At 35.5% G+C, this 21,114-nt stretch overlaps 1 protein-coding gene across 6 annotated transcripts in view; it reads left to right on the top strand.

Annotated features, from left to right (window-relative positions):
* RASAL2 (RAS protein activator like 2) overlaps positions 1-21,114 on the top strand; it is a 371,329-nt gene that overhangs the window by 233,820 nt on the left and 116,395 nt on the right. For 2 of the 6 annotated variants that reach the window (XM_046681502.1, XM_046681503.1), the window contains exon 1: positions 4,883-5,045. The exons of the other annotated variants lie outside the window; for them this stretch is intronic. In XM_046681502.1, coding sequence (XP_046537458.1) covers positions 5,033-5,045 — 13 coding nt within the window. In that variant the 5' untranslated portion in view covers positions 4,883-5,032. Of the gene's footprint in view, positions 1-4,882; positions 5,046-21,114 lie in introns of those variants that run through there. 6 annotated transcript variants of the gene reach the window in all.

The following is a 21,114-nucleotide window of genomic DNA, read 5'->3' on the forward strand; positions in this document are numbered from 1 at the left end:
ATGAAATAAAACTAGAAGATGATTTGCTTATATTTTTCCACTTACTGTTTTGCTTATTTTTCTTTGAAATATAGTGGTATTCATATGAAAGCCTGAATATTGAGAAAGGTTACTGATCTCTGATTTTGTCTAGTCTCTGTGATGCTTCCTCCCTGCCAGTTGCCATTTCAGGTGAGGAGATGCAATCTACTAAATCATTTTAGCTGGAAAAGCAAGGTAAAGCTCTAATGCTTAGCCATAAGTTGTAAAAACATTGTGTGGCCATCAAAATTGTCACTTTTTTGGCATGTGCCTCTTCTGAACACTTGTAAGTACTTTGCTAACCATATGACTAGGAGATCCTCTGGTCTTTAATTATAAAGACCTCTTTATCAGAAGAGAAGTGTGTTTGTGTGTGTGTGTGTCTTGTGGTCCCATCAAATTCAAATAAAAATTAGAATTTCAGTGGCATTTCTAAAGTGGGTGGTTTTGGTGTTTGTCATTCCAATTATAAACAATGATTTCCTTTTCTAATATGAACTCTCAAAAGAACACAGTGGGAAGACCTCAGTATCAAAATGCCAAACTGTTTATGGTTTCAGTTAGAAGCAGCTGTATTTCTGATCTTCTTCTGTTCAAAAGAGGGAGCATACATACAGACTGGCATACACCTCAGTTTGACTGCTATTTAAATGTGTTTCTGTTTGGAAGAGGAGAAGATAGGTATTAGCAGTGTTTTTGTTTGTTAATTTGGTGAGAAATAAAATGGATGTGCAAGTAATTTTTAATTATATGCAGCTAGCTTATTTTTTGTGCCCTTTGATTTTCAGAAAATCATGCATTTATGGTCTTAAGGTTTCTTAATGGCTGTCACATTGACTTATATAACTGTACCAAAGTCAGAATTCCATAATTACTTCTGTATGGTGTAGGGGGAAAATAAGCTGTCTATATTCTTCATAATTCAACAGATATACTATTTGATTGATTCATAACTAGGAAAAATTATCCTAGTATTTTAAAACAAAACCAATATTTGTTGATACTGAATTTGGAAATTCACATAAATATAGCCTTCAATAATCCACTTAGACTTGTTTTCAAGCCATTTGTTTATTAAGCAATTACTATGAGGCAAACACTATATTTTGTGCTGAGGATATAGCAGTGAACAAGGTAGGTACAGTCCCTGCCACCGTGGAGCTTACAGGTACCAGGACAAGGAGCAGATAGACATCCAATATATGAATAGTTAAATTATAGTTGTGGTAAGTTCCAAGAAGGACAAGAACAGAATGCTATGTTAAATGTATAATAGGAGGACCATAGTTTGACAAGGTGGTAACCAAGCATTGAAATTGATTGATACTCTTGTGTTTGAATTATAATATCATGAGATTCCAGAAGTGAAAGAGACCTTTAAAATTATGTAGTTCAACCCTTCATTCAGTGTTTGAATCTGTCTTATAATTCATTTGATCATTGCTTGTTTTTGACTTACAAAATGGCATTTTCATGTAGTTCAACCTAATAGAACCATTTATTAGGTCCGATGCTGCATCATGACTGCATAAGATGGATTAGTCAAGACAACCCTACCCAACTCTCTATACAGAGGAGAAATGTGAAAACAGATATTTACAGCATAGTGATTATCTGCAGAAATAAAATGGCTTAAGTGCCCTCACATAACCAAAATGAACATTCTGGGTGCTAAGTTGAGAGTTCTAGTTGTATGATCTAATATATCAGTTCAAAACTCTTTCACAGTCTATGAGGCTGTTCCTAACCAGTGAGGAATTTTCTGCATGGACGTGGGTTTTAGCCACTTTCTAACTTGAGCCTATTAGCTAAAGAGTGAAGCGTTTACTGATATTTCTTCAGCTTCTTAGAGAACTCCTCCCTGATGTTGTAGGAGATTAAGATTTTATCAGTCTCTTCAGTCTCTACCTCAGAAGCTGCATTTCCCTGACCATGGCAGCACAGCACATTGTGGTAGCTTCATAGATGGTAAAAATTACTTTGAGAAGCAACTTCTGCCAATCAGGATTCCACCTAGTGCAAGTAGGTCCTAATTGGGTAAATGGTGAAATGACTATTTTCCCTTGGTGTATAATTTGATTGGCTTCAGTTAGTTACTTGAAACTGCACAAGCCTGAGATGAGTTCCTTTATGTTCTTGTTTCACCATAACAACATAGTGGTGCTAATAAGCTCTGGTATCAGAAAACGGATATACTATGGTCCCTGTCCTCAAATTATTTTAAAGTATTTCTAAGTCTAAATGTTTACAAAAGGTTCAATAAGTGAAATATCTTCTTTCATCCATCCATCCATCCATCCATCTATCCATCTATCCATCTATCATTTATTAAGTACCTACTGATGCCAGGCATTGTTCTAAGCTCTAGGGATAAGCTGAAAACAAGACAAAGGCCCTGGCCACCACGCCCACCCCCAATAAAAGAGACATTAAACATCAGTACATAATATGATGATGAGAGCTATAAAGGAAAAAATAGTGCAGAATTTAAAAAAAAAGTACAGAGGAGAATGTGATGAACTCTGTGTAGGAAATAGGATAAACTACATGAAGAAAATAATTTTAAATATGAGTTTTGAAGGGTAAATAAGAGTATGACAGGCAGACCAGGTAAAGAAGGAACTGTCAGACAGAGAAGGAGCAACACCAAAGCTGGAAGGCATGAAACAGGGAATTACAAATAGTCATGCAAACTTGTAACAAAGATTTAGTATAGATATTAAGAAGATATGGTATGTAATCTCCTTGAAAGAGTGTTGACTAATGGAATAGCATCATATTCAGATTTAAGAAAAATTGTTTTCTCAACAGTTCTCAGATTTATTCAGGTATTAGAACTCCTGGTAGTAAATATGCTTTGTGCAGAACACAATAAATTATCGTTATAATTAACCTTCAACTATCTGAAAATGTCATTATCTGAATTTGGAACCATTCTAGACATTTTTAAGGTTAATTAACAGCAATAGATTTTAGCGTTTTAAAATACGTTTAAGAAGAAAAATTCACACTTGAGAAAATTGTATACGTGAACTTTTTCTGTCATTTGGGAGAAGATTGCTGTTACTCTCTTTTATCCTCAGAATGCCAGTGTTGTTCGGTAGCATAGCTTGGGAACTGCTGCACTACAGTAGATTCATCAAATGGACAGTCAACCTGTGCGTGAAGAGTTAGGGAGTCACTGTCTCTTACAGCAGGCCGCCCCTTCAGAAAGCTGCTGCCAATGGCTCAGACTTCCTTTCATTCAGCTGAATCTCTCTCCCCCTTATAACTTAGACTCACTGCCCTTACTTCTAACTCTTGGATAGAATTATGGAAATCGTGACCTATTTTTTAGAATTATTCTGAGGAATAAGTAAAAATAATCCCAGTATGCTTTGTAGTATTTTAAGGTCAATTATAAATGACAATTAATAATAATGATGAAGCTTTGTATCATCTTTGGTGATGAAAGGATAGGGGTTTCGTTTCGTATAGGGCACAGGGTGGGAATTTGTGGTCTGCAAGTCTGCAGAGTCATACCCATAGTTTGTTCCTTTCTGTGTAACTTTTGTTTATGCCTTTCTTTCCCTATGATTCTTATTTGAGTATCAATAGGGTTTAAAGAAGTCGTTCATCTGAAGTAGAAATAGGAATCCAGAAATAAAGGCAGAAGAAAATACAATGTTAGAGCATTATGATTCTTAAAGGAAGATGAAACGAGATAACCCATTACAATTTACGATAGAATTACAGGAGACTTTAAATTTAAATCATTGAGACTTGAGGAGAGAAAGAGGAGGAAACAAAGGGTGCCAAAGGATATACATACATTCACACATATACACACACAGAGATATGTACACATATATAGTAAGATAGTATGAGAGATATATTACACATTATATATATATATACACACACACATAAATATAGATAGATTGAGGATATGTGCTTCCATCAGCTGTTTGTTAAATGGTAGGTAACATTGATACTGTGCTCTTCTCATGTCTGCCATGTTCCACTGTCTGAAGTGGTAAGTGGAGTCTATTCAGTGATTCAAAATTTGAATTTTTAAATTGATCAATCCTGATATGCTAACCTCAGCAACTGAGCAGCCGCATAATGTGCTAGGTCATCATATCAATAATGAAGCTTACATCATTGACCTGCCTTTCTTTTTTGGAATGTAGAAAAAAATACCTTAGAAATATGTCTGATTTTAAAACAAACCAAATGATGACTGAGAATAGTGGCATTATCTATAATTTAAGCACATCTAGTTGACGAATTAGTAAGAGCCACTCAGTTTATAAAATTAATTTTTGATTATCCTTTATTTTAAAATGAAGTTCTAGTTTAAGAGCTGAATGAAGAGTTTTAAGGAAATAAAAATTTTCTAAATTTAAAATATTTCCATTGTGATAAGTGAAGGTGATTCTACTGAGTGAGTTTAAGATAATAATATGTGTGTTAACAGACTTCAAGATATGTATCAGCTGTAAGATATTTACCTAGTTTTTGTAGTTTGAAAAGTTTACATTTTAATTCAGTATAATAACGTTCAAAATAAGAATCTCTGAAATTTATTTTATTTTTCTATTCCTAAAACAGGACAGATTTTGAACTAGATTGCTTTAAAAAAATCACTTATTAAAACACACAGATGCACACATCAACCCTACTGCCCCTTGGGACAGAAAAAACAAGTACGTAGCTTGGTAAATCGCATTGCTTGTCCTGAAGTAGATTGCCTGCACCCAGTGCTGTAAAGAGAGGCGTGGTGAGTAAGGAAGGGTGGCTATTGTTTAGTGCTCTCTAGCAACAGAACTGGAGGAAAAAAAAGGGTTGAATTTGACTGGCGATGGCTCTGGCTTTTCTGCATTCCAAACTGTCTAAGGCACAGAGCGAGAGCAAAAGAGAGAGAGAGAGAGCAAAAGCGAGCACGGGCGAGTACGGTACACAAAGTGTTTTGAGTTTCTGACTGGCATGCCGGAAAGATCATGTTAGTAACACCCAGAAACTTCACAGAATGCAAGCCCCAGGTAAGAGTTCCTAGAGTCTGAGATTGAAATTAAAAGTTTGTATATAATTAAAGGGAATATTTTGGTTTTTTTTAAGTACACAAATGCAATGACTGTTTACCTTTGTGATTGCTGGCTTTAAAAAAACAAGTTGGTTTTCATTACAGTGAGTTCACAGGAAGACTGTGTGGAGGCTATCAGCATTCCAGTACAAAATCCAGCACAGGCATAGCCTTCTGAGAAACTTGTAAATTGAAAGAGTAATGATCACAGCAAAATAGTAACGCCACAACATTTACTTGTTCTTTTAATAATTTGAAGTGGATTCTTAGTCTGGATCCTCCCCAGAATTCTTTATGAAATATTAAGATAACTAGGAATGGATACAGTTCATTTCTCTCTGTGGGAGAAAAACTATATTGACCATCAATAAGATTGTAACAGCCTTGCTTGAATCTCAGTAGCACGTAATAAATGTCTCATTCAGAAAGTTCAACAGGTTGGATCCATAGACAACAGTAAGAGCATTCAAATGAGAACTTTGTTCCTTTTGCCCAAGGTAGGCTTTTAACATCCTCTGCCAATAGATGACAAGTTAGAAACTTTAACTGACTGGCTCATTGAAAGTTACATCTGAAAGATTTATAGATCAACCATAGTCCAGGCTCTCCGTTTTCAGTGAGAACATTGAGGTCTGAGGGATTTGTCCTCGCCCAAGATCACAGAGTTAGGAACAGAGTTGAAATGAAAATCTCCTAATTTTCAGTTTACTGTTTTTTCCTGGTACCAGTTACATTTAGGCTTTTCATTTTATCTATACTATATCTGCTGGCCTCAGATACCACGAATTATTGCCTAAATAGGTCAAATAGATCATAAACCTCGATTGAGTTTTATGGGGAGGAGATATAGGGGAATAGATGTCATCAAATCAATATTGATACCATGCTCTTGGTCAAAACCAAAAATATATGACAAAATATTTATTAGAAGAAAAAAATGGCTTTCAGTTAAGGAAAATGACTATAGTTTGTATGCTACTTTTATATAAACAATTACATAGCTGTGGCATATTCTGCATATCTGTATGTAAAATTAAAACTCTTTCAAATTGATTTTAATTTGTTTTAAAGACTTTAGGACTTAGAAATTTTCTGTGTAGTTTATGTTAGTAAAGCTTTCCCTATGTACTAATACCCATTTTTGTAATTTGTATCTATTTACTGGAAGCAAAAATCATTCCATATTCACTGCCTTCTCTATGTTTATTTTTTAAAAATTTAAGATAACGTTTTTAAATTATCCAACTGTTGGGACCAATTGTTTCAGTATCCAAGGTGCAGCTGTTTCTCTCCGTTTATGTGTCCTCTGTTAGTTCACCTCATGAATTATGTGTTAGAGGATAACTTAAGTGGAGGATTTTGAGTCACAACAGACAGTGAGCATCTGTCTTCATACATTTTCATTTAGTCCCTAAAAATGGTTGCTGCCCTTTCTATTTTTCTGGAGACCGTTGTGGGGTTGAGAGAGGCCACACTATTCTAGTGAGCTAAATGGTAAAGATAGCCACTGTCAAAAGGATCTGTCATGGCCCTTTACAACTCCTGGGAACAAGTTAGCTTGATTTGGCTATAAGCACAGTGAAGGGATGTTGTTCTTTTGTGTTAAAGCTTGACCTGCTCATTCCAGTTTTCAACTGGGTCTGTGTAAATGCAGTAGTGATTAACAAGTCTGTGTGGGATGAGCACTAAATTGTAAGGAATGGTTTCATTACTGCTCTTGGCTATTGGAAACCAAATTACAAAGTGCATTCTCCACCCAGTAGGAAACAAGAGACTGTTTGTCTTACTGCAGAATCCATTATTTAAGCACACTGTTTATAAGAGGGCTGGTGGCTGTGAGAATGAGGACATAATGCTCTAGCCAACTTAAACAGTGTTCATGTTGTATTCGCAGGGCTTAGATTTTTCTCATCTTTTATCCTGCATGTGAAACGACTGCCATGATATGTGTGCGTTTGTGTATGTGTGTATATGATAGATCAATTGATAGATAGACAAGGCAGACACACAGAGAGAGATATTAAGGTGGACCTGTGGCCTGAGTGTATTTCCCCATGACAGAAAAAATCAGAGGTCATTAAACTGTTGCTGGTATTTTACTGACCTAACTTGAAAGAAATTACTTTATTAACCAAGCTAATCATTATAAAACTGATTACCATGCATTAGAAAGAGAAAAATATTAGAAGGAAACACGTACTCTTTTTTTCTCTTCTGAATACAAATGTTAGATTATGCAGGTTTATACTTTCTGTGTTAAAGAAAAGCAATAGTAAGATGCCCATTTTGTGACTAAAGACAAATTTTAAATGAGAATAAAGTGGGTAGAGTGAAATGAGTAACATGAGAAAAGAAACTCTCATATGTATGTGAAATAATTTTCTTTTGACCAGTATTTTCTTGAAGGCAGGCCCATTTTCACTACTTATGATTTTTTCCTTGATATTAGTTTCCTTAAAAAAATTTTTTTCATGAAATGTATATATCCCTATAAACATAGTTTATATATTAAATTTTCAAAGAAAGTAAATAGGTCTGCAATATAGCTATGACATTTTTCTGGTGGAAGTTTGGCAGTAGTTGATCAAAACTTTTTTCTCATTCAAAGGAATTATTTCTCCTTTCCTCCTGCAATTTCTCCCTACCTCTTGGTTATAATTCTGTGTTTTGTATCCCGTTTAAACCATAAGAATAAAATCTCTTCAAACAAAAGTGAAGACAAAAAACAGGCCAGGGACAGGGGCTTAAGGCTGGATGTGTAAATTACTGAGTTTTCACATTAATTATTTACTCATAAAAGTTACGGGATTATCCCTTTGAAACTCGGAGAATCCTTTTATGTAGATAACATGGTTTTGTTTCCCCTTCTGCTCCAATCTTGACCTTTATCCTCCTGTAAAGAGGAAACGTGTTGTGGACTGGTTTCATTCTTTCTGTTCTTGCGCGCTCTCTAGCGGTTGTTCATAGTGGTTCTTGTTTTCAGTTCCCTGTACATCAGTTCCAGTGAAGAAGCGGTGACTGTGGTGAAATAAGGTTCAACAGATTCTTATACTTAAGTTGCATAGACTTTCTTAAAATATCTAATTTTTTAATGCAGAGAGAGAAAAAAATTATGTCCTGTTGTTTCCTAGTGAAGAGTGATTCAAGAAAATGAGTCATGACTCAGCAATATCAATCCTCTAATAGCTGTCTTTTCTTTCTTTTTTTTTTTTTTACTGCTGATGAGGATTCACTCGATCAAAATTCCACATTTAATTATGGGTATGCTCTCACCTTGTGTTTGGAATCCTTAAGCAGTCACTGAGAATGCTTTTCTTTGTATATCCTCGACAAGCAGGAGAGACGCTGAATCAGTCATTAAAATTCAGATGAAAGTCTTTATCTTCTCCAGTACCCTCCTTGCCCGTACTCAGATCTTATCCTTCAGCTAACTTAGGAGTGCTAGGAACTTAAACACGTGGAGAGGGAGCCAGCTCTTATCAATAATTTGACTCTACAGAACTCTACATTTCTGTCAATCTCAGGTTTACAGTATTTCATGAGTAAATGAATTCCTGAAACAGCAACTTGAAAAATTAGTTTAGGTTGTGCAGTCCTGTTCTTTGAAGAGGAAAAATTACCTGGTTCTGCCTGCTCTTTCTTATGTCAGAAAGTAAGCAACTTGAGCTGCTAGGATCAAGAAGGTGTCATTCAGAATCAGGTGTCACCCAGGATAGCCAACCTGTTGGACAAGTTGCTAACTCTGATGTCTTTCCTCTAATTCCCCGCACTATAGAGTACCTTTGAAAAACTTAACACTACTGTTGTATAGTTAATTATTAATATATTATCTTTAGTTAATATGAAGACTAGAAAAACTGGACATTTTTTCACTTTTTAATGTTCTGGTTTGTAGCTTTTTTGCTAAATTGTACTTCAAATGGGTTGTGTGTGTAGTTGATTTGATTTCTGGTCTCTTGAGTCAGATCGGAGGAGATAAGCTGTTTGGGTCTCTACTTCAATAACTCCTTTTTCCAAGAACACCTAGAATATAAAGAGTCAGGTAAATAGATGAAATAATTTATTTCATTTAAAAAAAAGAATTATGTATCAAAGTAAGTGCAAGAAGAGCCACAAAAAAATCTAGCCTATGTGAATACATAGAAAGAATTGGGTTTGTGCAGTCAAAGGACGAGACAAGATGTAGTAAGTCTGTTAACAGGGAAAGATAATCATCTTTTGTGTACCAGTTGCTCATTGTGAAGAGCTCATTTCTAAGAATTTGCTCAGTATGATTATAGAGTATTTCGTATTAGCATTTTCTCAAAGTATGGGAAACTAATCACTCAAAGAAAGGGTAATAGATTATTTAATTGCTTTCTGCATATGGTAGAAGAATTACATCACATCGTATTTGGTCTGCTGTTTGTGAGTCGCTATTACACAGCTGAAATTTGAAGAGATTTTTAATTAATTAAAGTCGTGATCTTCCATAATTTGCTAACATACATCCTGCGATTTTCCTTGAAGCATTTTGCCTCTGCGTGAAGTTCAGTGAAATGTCACAGTGGTTTCCTGAAACAATAAGTATAACTCTATTTTATGAGTGCCATCATTTTACTTATAAATATCTGCATAGCTGCAATTGCTAAAATTTTGAAATATATTTTTAGTAATTTTAGTTTTATTCATTTCCTTCCTTTATAAATGATGATCAACTTTTAAAGGTAAATTTTCAAAATAAGTATTTTTTTTTTAAATTGCAGCCAGTGTTGACCATTTTTATTAACAAAACCAAAAACATGGTGTAAAGAAATCCTAGAAGTTACTGTTGTCATGACAAAGAATGAAAATTAATCTCCCCTAGGAGCATTTTTTAGCTTACGCAAAACCAAAATGTACTGTACAGAGAGAATTTATTGCAACATAAAAGGCAGAAATCCAGCAGAAGTCTATCTGTTTGTCCCCTTTGTCTCAGTAGAACTATTTGGGTCAACCCTTGATGACAACACTTTATTTCAGGGTTTTTTGGGTGGAGGGGGAAGTTTTTTGTTGGTTTGTTTTTGAATGGAAGGGTATTTAAAACCAGAAACCAGGCTTTTGTCTGATCCTTTTTAAAAGAAAAATCCAACCAATTATTTACCAGTTTTTCTCAGAAGCATATCTTCCTGTGAACAAACTGCAAAATGCTTTTGACAATGAAATTTTGATTAAAAAGAAATAGTGAGCTTCATGGGTGTGACTATTTTATTGCTATAAAGTGCTGTGATTTATGATAGCTTTCTAGTAGGTTTCTCCCAGTGTCAGAAATTATAAACCCATTTTCATTTTGCTTATTAGTTCTTGAATTAAATACTTAAAGGTAGACTGTTTCTTTTTCTTTTCCCCTTTCAAGTGTGTGTTATAGGAGAATAGAAACTGTTTGAAAGCTCTTTAGGTTTAGTCCAGATGTTGCTGATGTTCTGTGTTTCTCTGACAGTCTGAAAAGAGAAACTTAAAAATTTTAATATCCAATCATAATATATAACTAAGTCCTACAGATCAGTGAGGAAAAGGGCAAGACTTGAATGTCCATTTTACAGAAGAGGCAATCCAAATGGCCTTTCAGTATATGAAAGTGTTTTCAGTATATGTGCTCAGTTTTATTAATCATCAGGGAAATGCAAATTTAAACCAAAGTGGAATTACACACCCCACACCTATCAGAATGTCTAAAATGAGAGAAAGAGTAAACACCAAATGTTGACAAGGATCTAGAACAACAGGAATTTTCATACACTGCTGATGGGGTTATAAATCTGTAAAACTACTTTGGAGAACTGTTTGACAATGTCTACTAAAGCAGAACAGTGCTCTATGAGCCAGCAATTCCACTCCTATTTATTCTCTCAACAGAAGGTTCACCAAAAGACCTGTACAAAAATGTTCAGAACAGCAGCATTTGTGACACCTAAAAATCAGAAACCACCCAGTGCTCATCAGCACTAGAATGGATACATTGTAGTTTGCTTATACAATGGAATTCTATACATTAGTGACAGAAAACAAACTACTGGTTCATGCAACAGAATGGATCAATCTCGCAAATGTATATCGAGCCTGAAAAGTTAGTCTGAAAAGGTTATATACACTGTGTGTTTCTGTTTATACACAGTTTAAACTCATCTGAGATGATAGGAATCAGGATAGTGATTATTTTTATGGAGTAATGACTGAAAAGGGTATATAAGGGAGGCTTCTGTTTGCTAGTAATGTTCTGTTCTGTTTTGTTTTGTTTGTAAGATAACAGTCTACTTTCATTCTTTTGCATGTGGCTGTCCAGTTTTCCCAACACCATTTAGTGAAGAGACTTTCCTTTCTCCAATGTATGTTCTTGGTTCCTTTGTCGAAAATTAGCTGTGCATGGATGTGTGGGTTTATTTCTGGGTTTTCAATTCTGTTCTATTGATCTGTGTCTGTTTTTATTCCAGTACCATGCTCTTTTGATTACTATGGCTTGTAGTATATTTTGATGTCAGGGATTGTGATGCCACCAGCTCTGTTCTTTTTTCTCAGGATTGCTTTGGCTATTCACGATCTTTTGTTCCACCTAAGTTTTAGGATTCTTTGTTCTGTTTCTGTTAAAAATGTCACTGGGATTCTGATTGGGATTGCATTGAATGTGTAGATTGCTTTAGGTAATATGTTCGTTTTAACTATGTTCATTCTTCTCATCCATGAGCATGGAACATCTTTCCATTTCTTTATGTCTTCTTCGATTTCTTTCAATATTGTCTTATAGTTTTCAGTGTGTAGGTCTTTCATCTCCTTGGCTAAATTTATTCCTAGGTATTTTATTCTTTATGTTGCAATTGTAAGTGAAATTGTATTCTTGATTTCTCTTCCTGCTACTTCATTGTTAGTGTATAGAAATGCAACTGATTTTTGTATGTTGCTTTTGTACCCTGCAACCTTACTCTATTTGTTATTTCTCATAGTTTTTTGATAGATTCTTTAGTATTTTCTATATATAGAATCATGTTGTCCACAAACAATGAAAGTTTTACTTCTTCCTTTCCAATTTGGATGTCTTTTATTTCTTTTTCTTGTCTAATTACTCTGGCTAGGACTTCTAATACTATGTTGAATAAGAGTGGTGAGAATTGGCATCCTTGTCTTGTTCCTGTTCTTAGAGGAATAGCTTTCAGTTTTTCACTGTTTAGTTCATGATGTTTGCTGTGGGTTTGCCATATATGCCCTTTATTATGTTGAGGTACTTTCTTTCTATACACATTTTATCAAAAGTTTTTATCACAAATGCATGTTGAATCTTGTCAAATGCTTTCTTTGCATCCATTGAGATCATCTTGTGATTCTTATTCTTCATTTTGTTAATGTGGTATATCACATTGACTGATTTGCAGATGTTGAACCATCCCTGTGGCCCTGGAATAAATCCCACTTGATCATATTGTATGATCCTATTAATGTATTATTATATTTGATTTGCTAATATTTTGTTGAGGATTTTTGCATCTGTGTTCATCAGCGATATTGGCCTGTGATTTTCTTTTTGTGTTGTCTTTGTCTGGTTTTGGCATCAGGGTAACACTGGCCTTGTAAAATGAGTTAGGAAATATCCCATCCTCTTCACTTTTTTGGATGAGTTTGAGAAGGATAGGTATTAAATCTTTGAGTGTTTGATAGAATTCAGCAGAGAAGCTGTCTAGTCCTGGACTTTTGTTGTTTGATAGGTTTTTGATTACTGTTTCAATCTCTTTCTTTGTGACTGGTCTAGTCAGATTCTCTATTTCTTCTTGATTCAGTTTTGGGAAGTTGTATGATGCTAAGAATTTATCCATTTCTTCTAGGTTATCCAAGTTTTTTGCATGTAACTTTTCATAGTTTTATAATCCTTTGTATTTCTATGATACCTGTTGTAATTTCTCCTCTTTTATTTCTGATTTTATTTATTTGAGCCTTCTCTCTTTTTTTCTTAGTCTAGCTAAGGGTTTGTCAATTTTGTTTTCAAAGAACCACCTCTTAGTTTCATTGATCTTTTCTATTTTTTTTCAGTCTCTAGTTCATTTATTTCTGCTCTGATTTTTTAGTTTCCTTCCTTGTCCTCACTTTGGGCTTCATTTGTTCTTCTTTTTCTAGTTCTTTTAGGTGTAGTGTTAGATTGTTTGAGATTTTTATTGTTTGAGGTTTTTCTTTGAGATTTATATTGTTTCTTGAGGTAGGCCTGTATTACTATATCTTCCCTCTTAGTACTGCTTTTGCTGCTTCCCATACATTATGGTATGTTGTGTTTTCATTTTTATTTGTCTCCAAATGAAGCTTTTTTGGTATTTTTTATTTCTCCTTTGATTTCTTCATTGATCCAATAGTTGTTCAGTAGCATGTTGTTTAGTCTCCACATTTTTGTGACTTTTCCAGCTTTCTTCTTGTAGTTGATTTCTAGTTTCATATCATTGTGGTTGGAAACAATGTTTGATATGATTTCAGTCTTCTTAAATGTATTGAGACTTGTTTTGTTTCCCAACATAGGATCTGTCTTTGAGAATGTTCCATGTGCACTTGAGAAGAATGTGTATTCCACTGCTTTTGGATGGAATGTTCTCTATATGTCTATCAATCCATCTAGTCTGGTGTTTCATTTAAGGCCAGTGTTTCCTTGTTGACTTTCTGCCTGGATGATCCATCCATTGATGTTAGTGGGGTATTAAAGCCTCCTACTATTATTGGGTTTCTGTCAGTTTCTCCCTTTAGGTTTGTTAAGAGTTGCTGCACATACATTGGTGCTCCTATGTTAGGTGCACATATACTAATAAATGTTACGTCTTCTTAGTGGAATGTCCCCTTTATCATTATATAATGTCCATCTTTGTCTCTTATTGTCTTTTTTGGCTTGAGATCTATTTCATCTGAAATAAATATGGCTACACCCATTTTCTTTGGTTGCCATTTGCTTGGAGTGTCATCTTCTTGGATGCTTGGAGTGTTCTTCTCTTCATTCTGAGCATATGTTTATGTTTAGAGCAAAGATGGGTCTCCTGCAGGCAGCATATTGTTGGGTCTTGTTTTTTAATCCGTCCCAGTCACTTTGTGTCTTTTGATTGGTGAATTCAATCCATTTACATTTAGGGTGATTATTGATACACGAGGGCCTAATACTGCCATTTTATCTTTTGTTTCCTGGTTGCTCTAGATTTCCATTGTTTTTTCCTTGTGTTTCTGTCTGCCATTTCAGTTTGGTGGTTTTCTGTCATGTGTTTCTCAGTTCCTTCTTACGTTTTGCGACTCTGGTCTGAATTTTTTTTGTGTGGTTACCATGAGGTTTGTATAAAAGATCTAATAGATGAGATAGTCGTTTTTCTGTTGATAGCATCTTATCTCCATTTGCCTATTCAGGTTCCATCCTTTTCCTCTCTCCTTCTATGATTTTGTTGTCACAAATTATCCCTTTTTTGTATTGTGAGTTTGTTACCTAGTTGAAGTGGTTATTATTATTTTTAACGCTTTATTTCTATTTAGCCTTTATGTTATAATTAATTGTTTACTAACTTATTCTGATATAGAGTTGCAATTTTCTGATTATGTCTGTTTATTTATCACCTTGCTCAAAGCTTTATATACCTTTGCCTTTTGTTTCAGGTAGGAGAACTCCTTTCAGTATTTCTTGTATGGCAGGTCTAATGGCAATGAACTCTCTCAATTTTTGTTTGTCTGGGAAAGCCTTTATTTCTCCTTCATATCTGAAGGATAATTTTGCTGAATAGAGTATTCTTGGCTGACAGTTTTTGTATTTCAGTATTTTGAGTATATCATTCCACTCTTTCCTAGCCTGTAGAGCTTCTGCTGAGAAATCCACTGATAGCTTAATGAGGCTTCCTTTGTAAGTTATTTTCTTCTCTCTGGCCACCCTTAATATTCTTTCTTTGTCTTGACTTTTGAGAGTTTTGATATAATGTACCTTGGAGAAGGTCTTTTTTTTTTTTTTTTAAAGATTTTATTTTTTTCCTTTTTCTCCCCAAAGCCCCCTGGTACATAGTTGTGTATTCTTCGTTGTGGGTTCTTCTAGTTGTGGCATGTGGAACGCTGCCTCAGCGTGGTCTGATGAGCAGTGCCATGTCCGCGCCCAGGATTCGAACCAATGAAACACTGGGCCACCTGCTGTGGAGTGCACGAACTTAACGACTCGGCCACGGGGCCAGCCCCTTGGAGAAGGTCTTTTTGTATTGAGATAATTAGGTGTTCCATTAGCTTCATGTACTTGTATATCCAGTTCTTTCCCCAGGTTTGAGAACTTGTAAGCTATTATTTCTTTAAATAAGCTCTCTGCTTCTTTCCCCCTTTCTTCTCCTGGGATACCCATTATCCTTATGTTGATTTTCCTAATTGAGTCAGATTTTCTCATAGGATTTCTTCATTTTTAAAAAATCTTAAATTTCTCTCCTCTTCCACCTGAATCATTTTGAGATTTCTATCTTTGAGCTCACTAATTCTTTCTTCTATTTGGTCTGCTGTTTTCCAATGCTTTCTGCTTTATTCTTCATCTCACTTATTGGTTCTTCTGCTCCAGAATTTGTTTGGTTTTTTTAGAGTTTCAGTCTCTTTGGTGAAGTACTCCTCCTGTTCATTAATTTTATTCCTGAGCTCATTGAACTGTCTTTCTGAATTTTCTTGTCACTCATTGAGTTTCTTCATGACAGCTATTTTGAATTCTCTGTCAGTTAGATCACAATTTTCCATTACCTCAAGTTTGGTTTCTGAGGAGTTGTCATTTTCTTTTTGGGCTACTGTGTTACTGTAATTCTTCATGGTGCTTGATGAGTTGTTCTTCTGCCGGTTCATTTGTGGTATCAGACACCTTTCTTATTTGGGTAAGGATTTGTTTACTTTGATTCTGAGCTGCTTCTGGTTGTATTTGAGAGTCTTCTCTTTACACCCTCCACTGCCTCTGCCAGAGGCATCATCAGTGCCTTTATTGTGCTGCTTGTGCCTCCAAGGTTGTTGGTACCTTGTTGTTTCCAATGTCACTGCAGTTGCAGGTGTCAACACTGGGGTCATTGGGCTGCAAGCACCTCTGCTGCTTCCAAGATCACTTGGGTTGCTTGTTCTCCCACTGTGGTGGGGGGGCGGGGGGAGTGAGAGTGGGGCAGGAAGGAGCTGGGATCATGGGCATCTCTACCACATCCAGGTTTATTAGGTCTGCAGGCTCTATTACTGTGGGTAGGGGGACCAAAGTTGCTGCAGGCACTTCTGCGGTTGGGGGATACTTGGGTCGTAGCCTCTGCTATCACTGTTAACGGGCTCTTCACAGGCTTGGGCACTGCTCCTGTGTGCGCTACCCATGCTACTACTCCTGGGTTATCTGGGAATGCTGAAGATCCCACTGTTTGTGGCACTGGGTTCGCAGGCATTCCTGCCACTGCTGGGTGGGCCAGGGTCTTGAGCACCACTGCCACAACCACAGCAGGAGAGGTTCCTGGGTTGCGAACACTGCTGGGGCTCCCAAAGCCTCTGGTCTCTGGCATCTGTGTGTTTCCTGGATCAGATCATGGGCACCACCACTATTGGCAGAGGCCCAGGGTCTTGTTTGCAGCTCCTGCTGCTGGCACAGCCAGTGTTGAAGCCCCTGCTGGAGGTTAGTGGTGAGGGCACCACTGAGGCTCTTGAAGCCTCGAGTCACTGGTGCCACCTACCACTGCTGGGGGAGGTGTAGGGGCTGAGCCAAAATTGCTGCTGTGGCTCCTGCAGCCTCTGGTCTTCAGTGCTGGCATGCTTTTTGGGACCTGAGATCATGGGCACTGTTGCCGCTGTCTTAGATGCAGCCCCTGCTGTAGGGCCACTATTGGAGGCGCTGCCACTGGGGGAGGGAGGGGGCTGAGTCACAGGTATCATTGTGGTTCTTGGAGCCTCCAATCATAGGCCTGCAGTGATTTTTGGCACCTCTGGGAGCATAGGCTGCCTGGATTCCTTGGGTCTTTGTTTGTGGGCATTACCTCAGTTCCTCAGGCTTCTGGTCACAGGCACAGCATGGCTGCAGTTCTTGGAACCTCTGGTCTCTGGAACTGCCACCACTGTTCCTCTGGTTCCACTCCCTCCAGGAAGTGCAGTCCACTCATCTTCAGATGTATAGATGTATGGATCTCTCAGACGTTCTGGTATGCGGTGCAGAGAGTCTTCTGTTGTAATCTATGGATGTCCTACTGGTTTTCACTTAGAAGGGAGAGACAAAGGGGACAGCTTACTCTGCCATGATGCTGGTGTAATCCACCCATTCACTTTTAGTAAAATGTTGGAAAACACAACAAAATGTTTAATTGTACAAATAGTGCTGAACAGATCCTGGTGCCAAATTAACTGTTGATGGGTGTGTGACCCCACCCCCCCATTTTTATCATCAACTGATAAACGACAGTCCTGAATTTAAAAAAAATACTGGATTAAAAAGTTAAAGACATTCTCATTCTCAAATTATTTTGCTGTTGAAGAAAGATCTGAACTCTAAGGAGGCCCCCAGGCCTGTGAAGATGTTGCATATCCTCACCATCTGACAGTTTCCTGCTCGTTTTCAATTCTGCCTTCCAAATTACAGACTTTTCCAAATGCCTGTCATTTAATGCCTCATAGTTCTTGACAACCCGTGCCACTCTTCTTCTTTGAACTCTTAGTTACTTTGTTTTGTTTATTAGATTATAAACTAATCATAAAACAGTTACTCTTTGTCTTCTGATGTTATGCCTCATATGTTGCCATCTTTGATACTTAGCAACAGAAATATCTATTAATAGACTAATGTACAATTTTAAGTCCTGGGAAGCACATCTCACAAACAGTGGGAAAAACAAAGACACAGGCATAGAATTCCTAGTGAAAAATTCTATATAAATAAAGGTTGAAATGCTAAGCCATATGCAGATGTTATTTATAAGTACTGCTTTAAGGGTCAAAGTAGATAAGAAGCCATATGTAATGTGGTATTATGGTTAACAAAGCAGTGGTGATACCTACATGCATAATATAAGTATTAACCATTTAAGAGATAAGTAAAAGAAACTAAACTCAAATATGTTGTACTATACCATTTATATGAAATTCAAGAAAAGGGAAAAGAAAACTGTATATTGAGGGATACACACTTGGGTGCTAAAACTGTAAATGAAGCAAAGAATGTTTACCACAGATGTCAGGGGTGTGGTTATCTATCAGGTAGAGGGAATGGGCATCAAGATTGCAGTATTTGGGGACTTATGGGTTGCTGGCAATGTTCTAATTCTTGCTTTGGTGGTATTCTAATTCATTAAACTCTACACTTATGTTGTATGCTGTTTTCTATAGAGCATTATATTTCAAATAAAAATAAAAGAATTTATTGAAGACATCTTTTCATTTCATTAGATTTGCACCTGAAGGTTCTTAAAGGCTGCACATTATTTCATTGTGATCTATCTGTTCCCTCCTTATGAACACACTGCTTTTAGTTTTGCCTTTGCCAACTTTATGTTAAACATCTTTGTACATATATCTAAGTTCAATTGCTTGTGCTGATATTTCTGTAGGATTGGTTCCTAGAAATAGAATCAAAGGTAGTTTGCGTTTCATATTTTGATAGACACCGTTAAGTAGCCTTACAGATTTGTTCAAGGTGTCTTTTTCTGTTATTCGAAACTTCTAATTTTTATATTTTTCATTCTGTCTCTATTTTCCATTGTAATTTATGGCTTTTGTGTCATACTTAGAAAAGCCTTTCTCAATTTAAGATTAGGTCTTTATCTGGAATTTATTTTTGGTTTTGTGAAATGAGATTTTTTTCAGCTGTATATAGCCTATTGTCTCAACACCTTTTATTGAAGGGTCTATTTTTTCCACACTGATTTGAAATGTACCTTTTATTATCAGCTGAATGTCTATATGTCTTTTTATGGATTCTTTTTCTGTTCCACAGATCTAGTTTTCTATTCCTACGTCAATATCAAAATGTTTTAATGACTATAGATTTTAATGTGTTTCTCTCACCAATATAGCGAATTCCTTCTAATTAGTTCTTGCTTTCAAAATGTGTTTGGCTTTGTACTCATGCATTTACTTTTCCAAATGAACTGTAAAATCAAATTGTCCCATACTCCCAGCCAAAAAAAGAAAAATGTGTGTTGACATTTCAACTGGAATTACAATGAATGTGTAGACTATTTGGGGGAAAATTAACTTTCATACACATTTCTAAGTTTTAGTTGTTTTTAACTTTATGTAAAGGGCAAGTTTTATGTTCTTTTAGGACTTATTTTCTCACTTAAATATTATATTACTAATATCTTTACATGTTATTGCTATGGTTCATTTGACTACTGTATGGTTTTTACATTGTTTGCATAGACCAAACAAATTTAGAGTTAGAGTTTAGGTTGGGTTTCATATTGGGGTTCAGTCTCACATTGAAGGGTATTTAGTTTAAAGAATTTTGCTATTGGTATCAGTGCTGCTATGAACATTCTCATACATGTCTTCTTTTATCCGTTTGCAGGAGTCTCTCTTTGCTATATTCCTAGGAGTGGAATTTCTAGGTCTTAGGGTGTATAAATGTTCAACTTTAGTAAATAATGCCAAACTGTTTTCCCACCAACAATATGTATGAAATCCTGAGGGATCCACATTCTGCCTAAAACTTAGTATTGTCAGAATTTTTAATTTTTGTCATGTAATGAAAATAAAATGGTTGATTTGCATAACCTGATTACTAGTGATACTGAACATTTTTTCATAAGTCTCTGTCTATATATGTTAATGCTTTTATGAAATTCTTTCTATCTCTTGCCCATTTTTCTGTTGAGTTGTTGTGCTCTTTCTGTTAATATATAGGAGGTTTTTATATGTTCTTTTTTATCATAAAGATGTTTATTCTAAAATTTCCCTTTTATAAAAGAGAAACATAAAAGTATAGACACTAAATGATTTAATCAAGGCCATCCCAGTTGATGGCTGATCTCCCAATTAGTAGCCAAAAATATATGCTTCATGATTTTTAGTTTTTATTCCACTACACTCTTTGTATGTTCTTGATAGTAGCCCTTTAATACGTATGTGTATTGTGAATATACTCTCAATTTGTAACTAAACTTTTTCCTTTCTCTTTTTAAGGTCATTGGATGAACAAAAGTTCATAATTTTATATAGACAACTGTACGAATCTTTTATAGTCAGTATTTCTTGTTTCTTGTTTACAAAATCATTTCCTACCCTAAGGTCTCAAGATATTTTTTTATTAGGAGTTTTAAATTTTGTTCTTGACAGTTAAGTCCTTAATCAACCAGGAGTTGATTTTCATACTTTTTTCATATTGATAACTTTTTCCTGCTATATTTATTGAACAATCCCCCTTTTTCCCCATGAATCTAATAGCACCCTATCTGTCATACCTATGGTTTTATATTTCTATGAAAGTGTCTTAAATATTTCTTATTAAGCTTATCCCTAGTTTATAGTTTTATTGTTTATTTTGAAAGTGTTCCTTTCTCCCATTAATTTTTCTAATTGGTAATTGCTGGTATACATATAAGGAAACTTTTAGTTCCTGTATATTTATCTTTATTCTAATGATCTTATTAAATCCTTTTATTATTTTTCAGTTGATTCTTTTGGTCTCCTATTGCCATCCTCGTTTAGGGATAATTCTTATTTTCTGCATATTTATCACTCATTTATTTCTTTCTGATATATATATATCCCTTATTGCTTGTCTTATTTTACCCCATTGGCTAGAACTTCTTACCAGTAATATATAAAAGACTCCAGTGAAGTCACATCCTATTGAAAAATAGTGGTGATAATGGGTATCTTTATGTCGCTCCTACCCTTAATAAAAATTTGTTTTTAATGTTTTAAATTTGTATATAAATTTATATATTGCTGTTGGTTTCTGGTCTATATCCTTTATTAAGTTGAAAAAGTTTCCACTTATTCCAAATAGTCTAAGATTACTTAACAGAAGGGATACTGGAAATTATCAGTGACCTTTTCACCATCTCCTGATATGATCACTTGGTTTTTATCTTTTAATCTATCAT

Source organism: Equus quagga, chromosome 13 (genome assembly GCF_021613505.1).
Source record: "Equus quagga isolate Etosha38 chromosome 13, UCLA_HA_Equagga_1.0, whole genome shotgun sequence".
Lineage (NCBI taxonomy): Eukaryota > Metazoa > Chordata > Mammalia > Perissodactyla > Equidae > Equus > Equus quagga.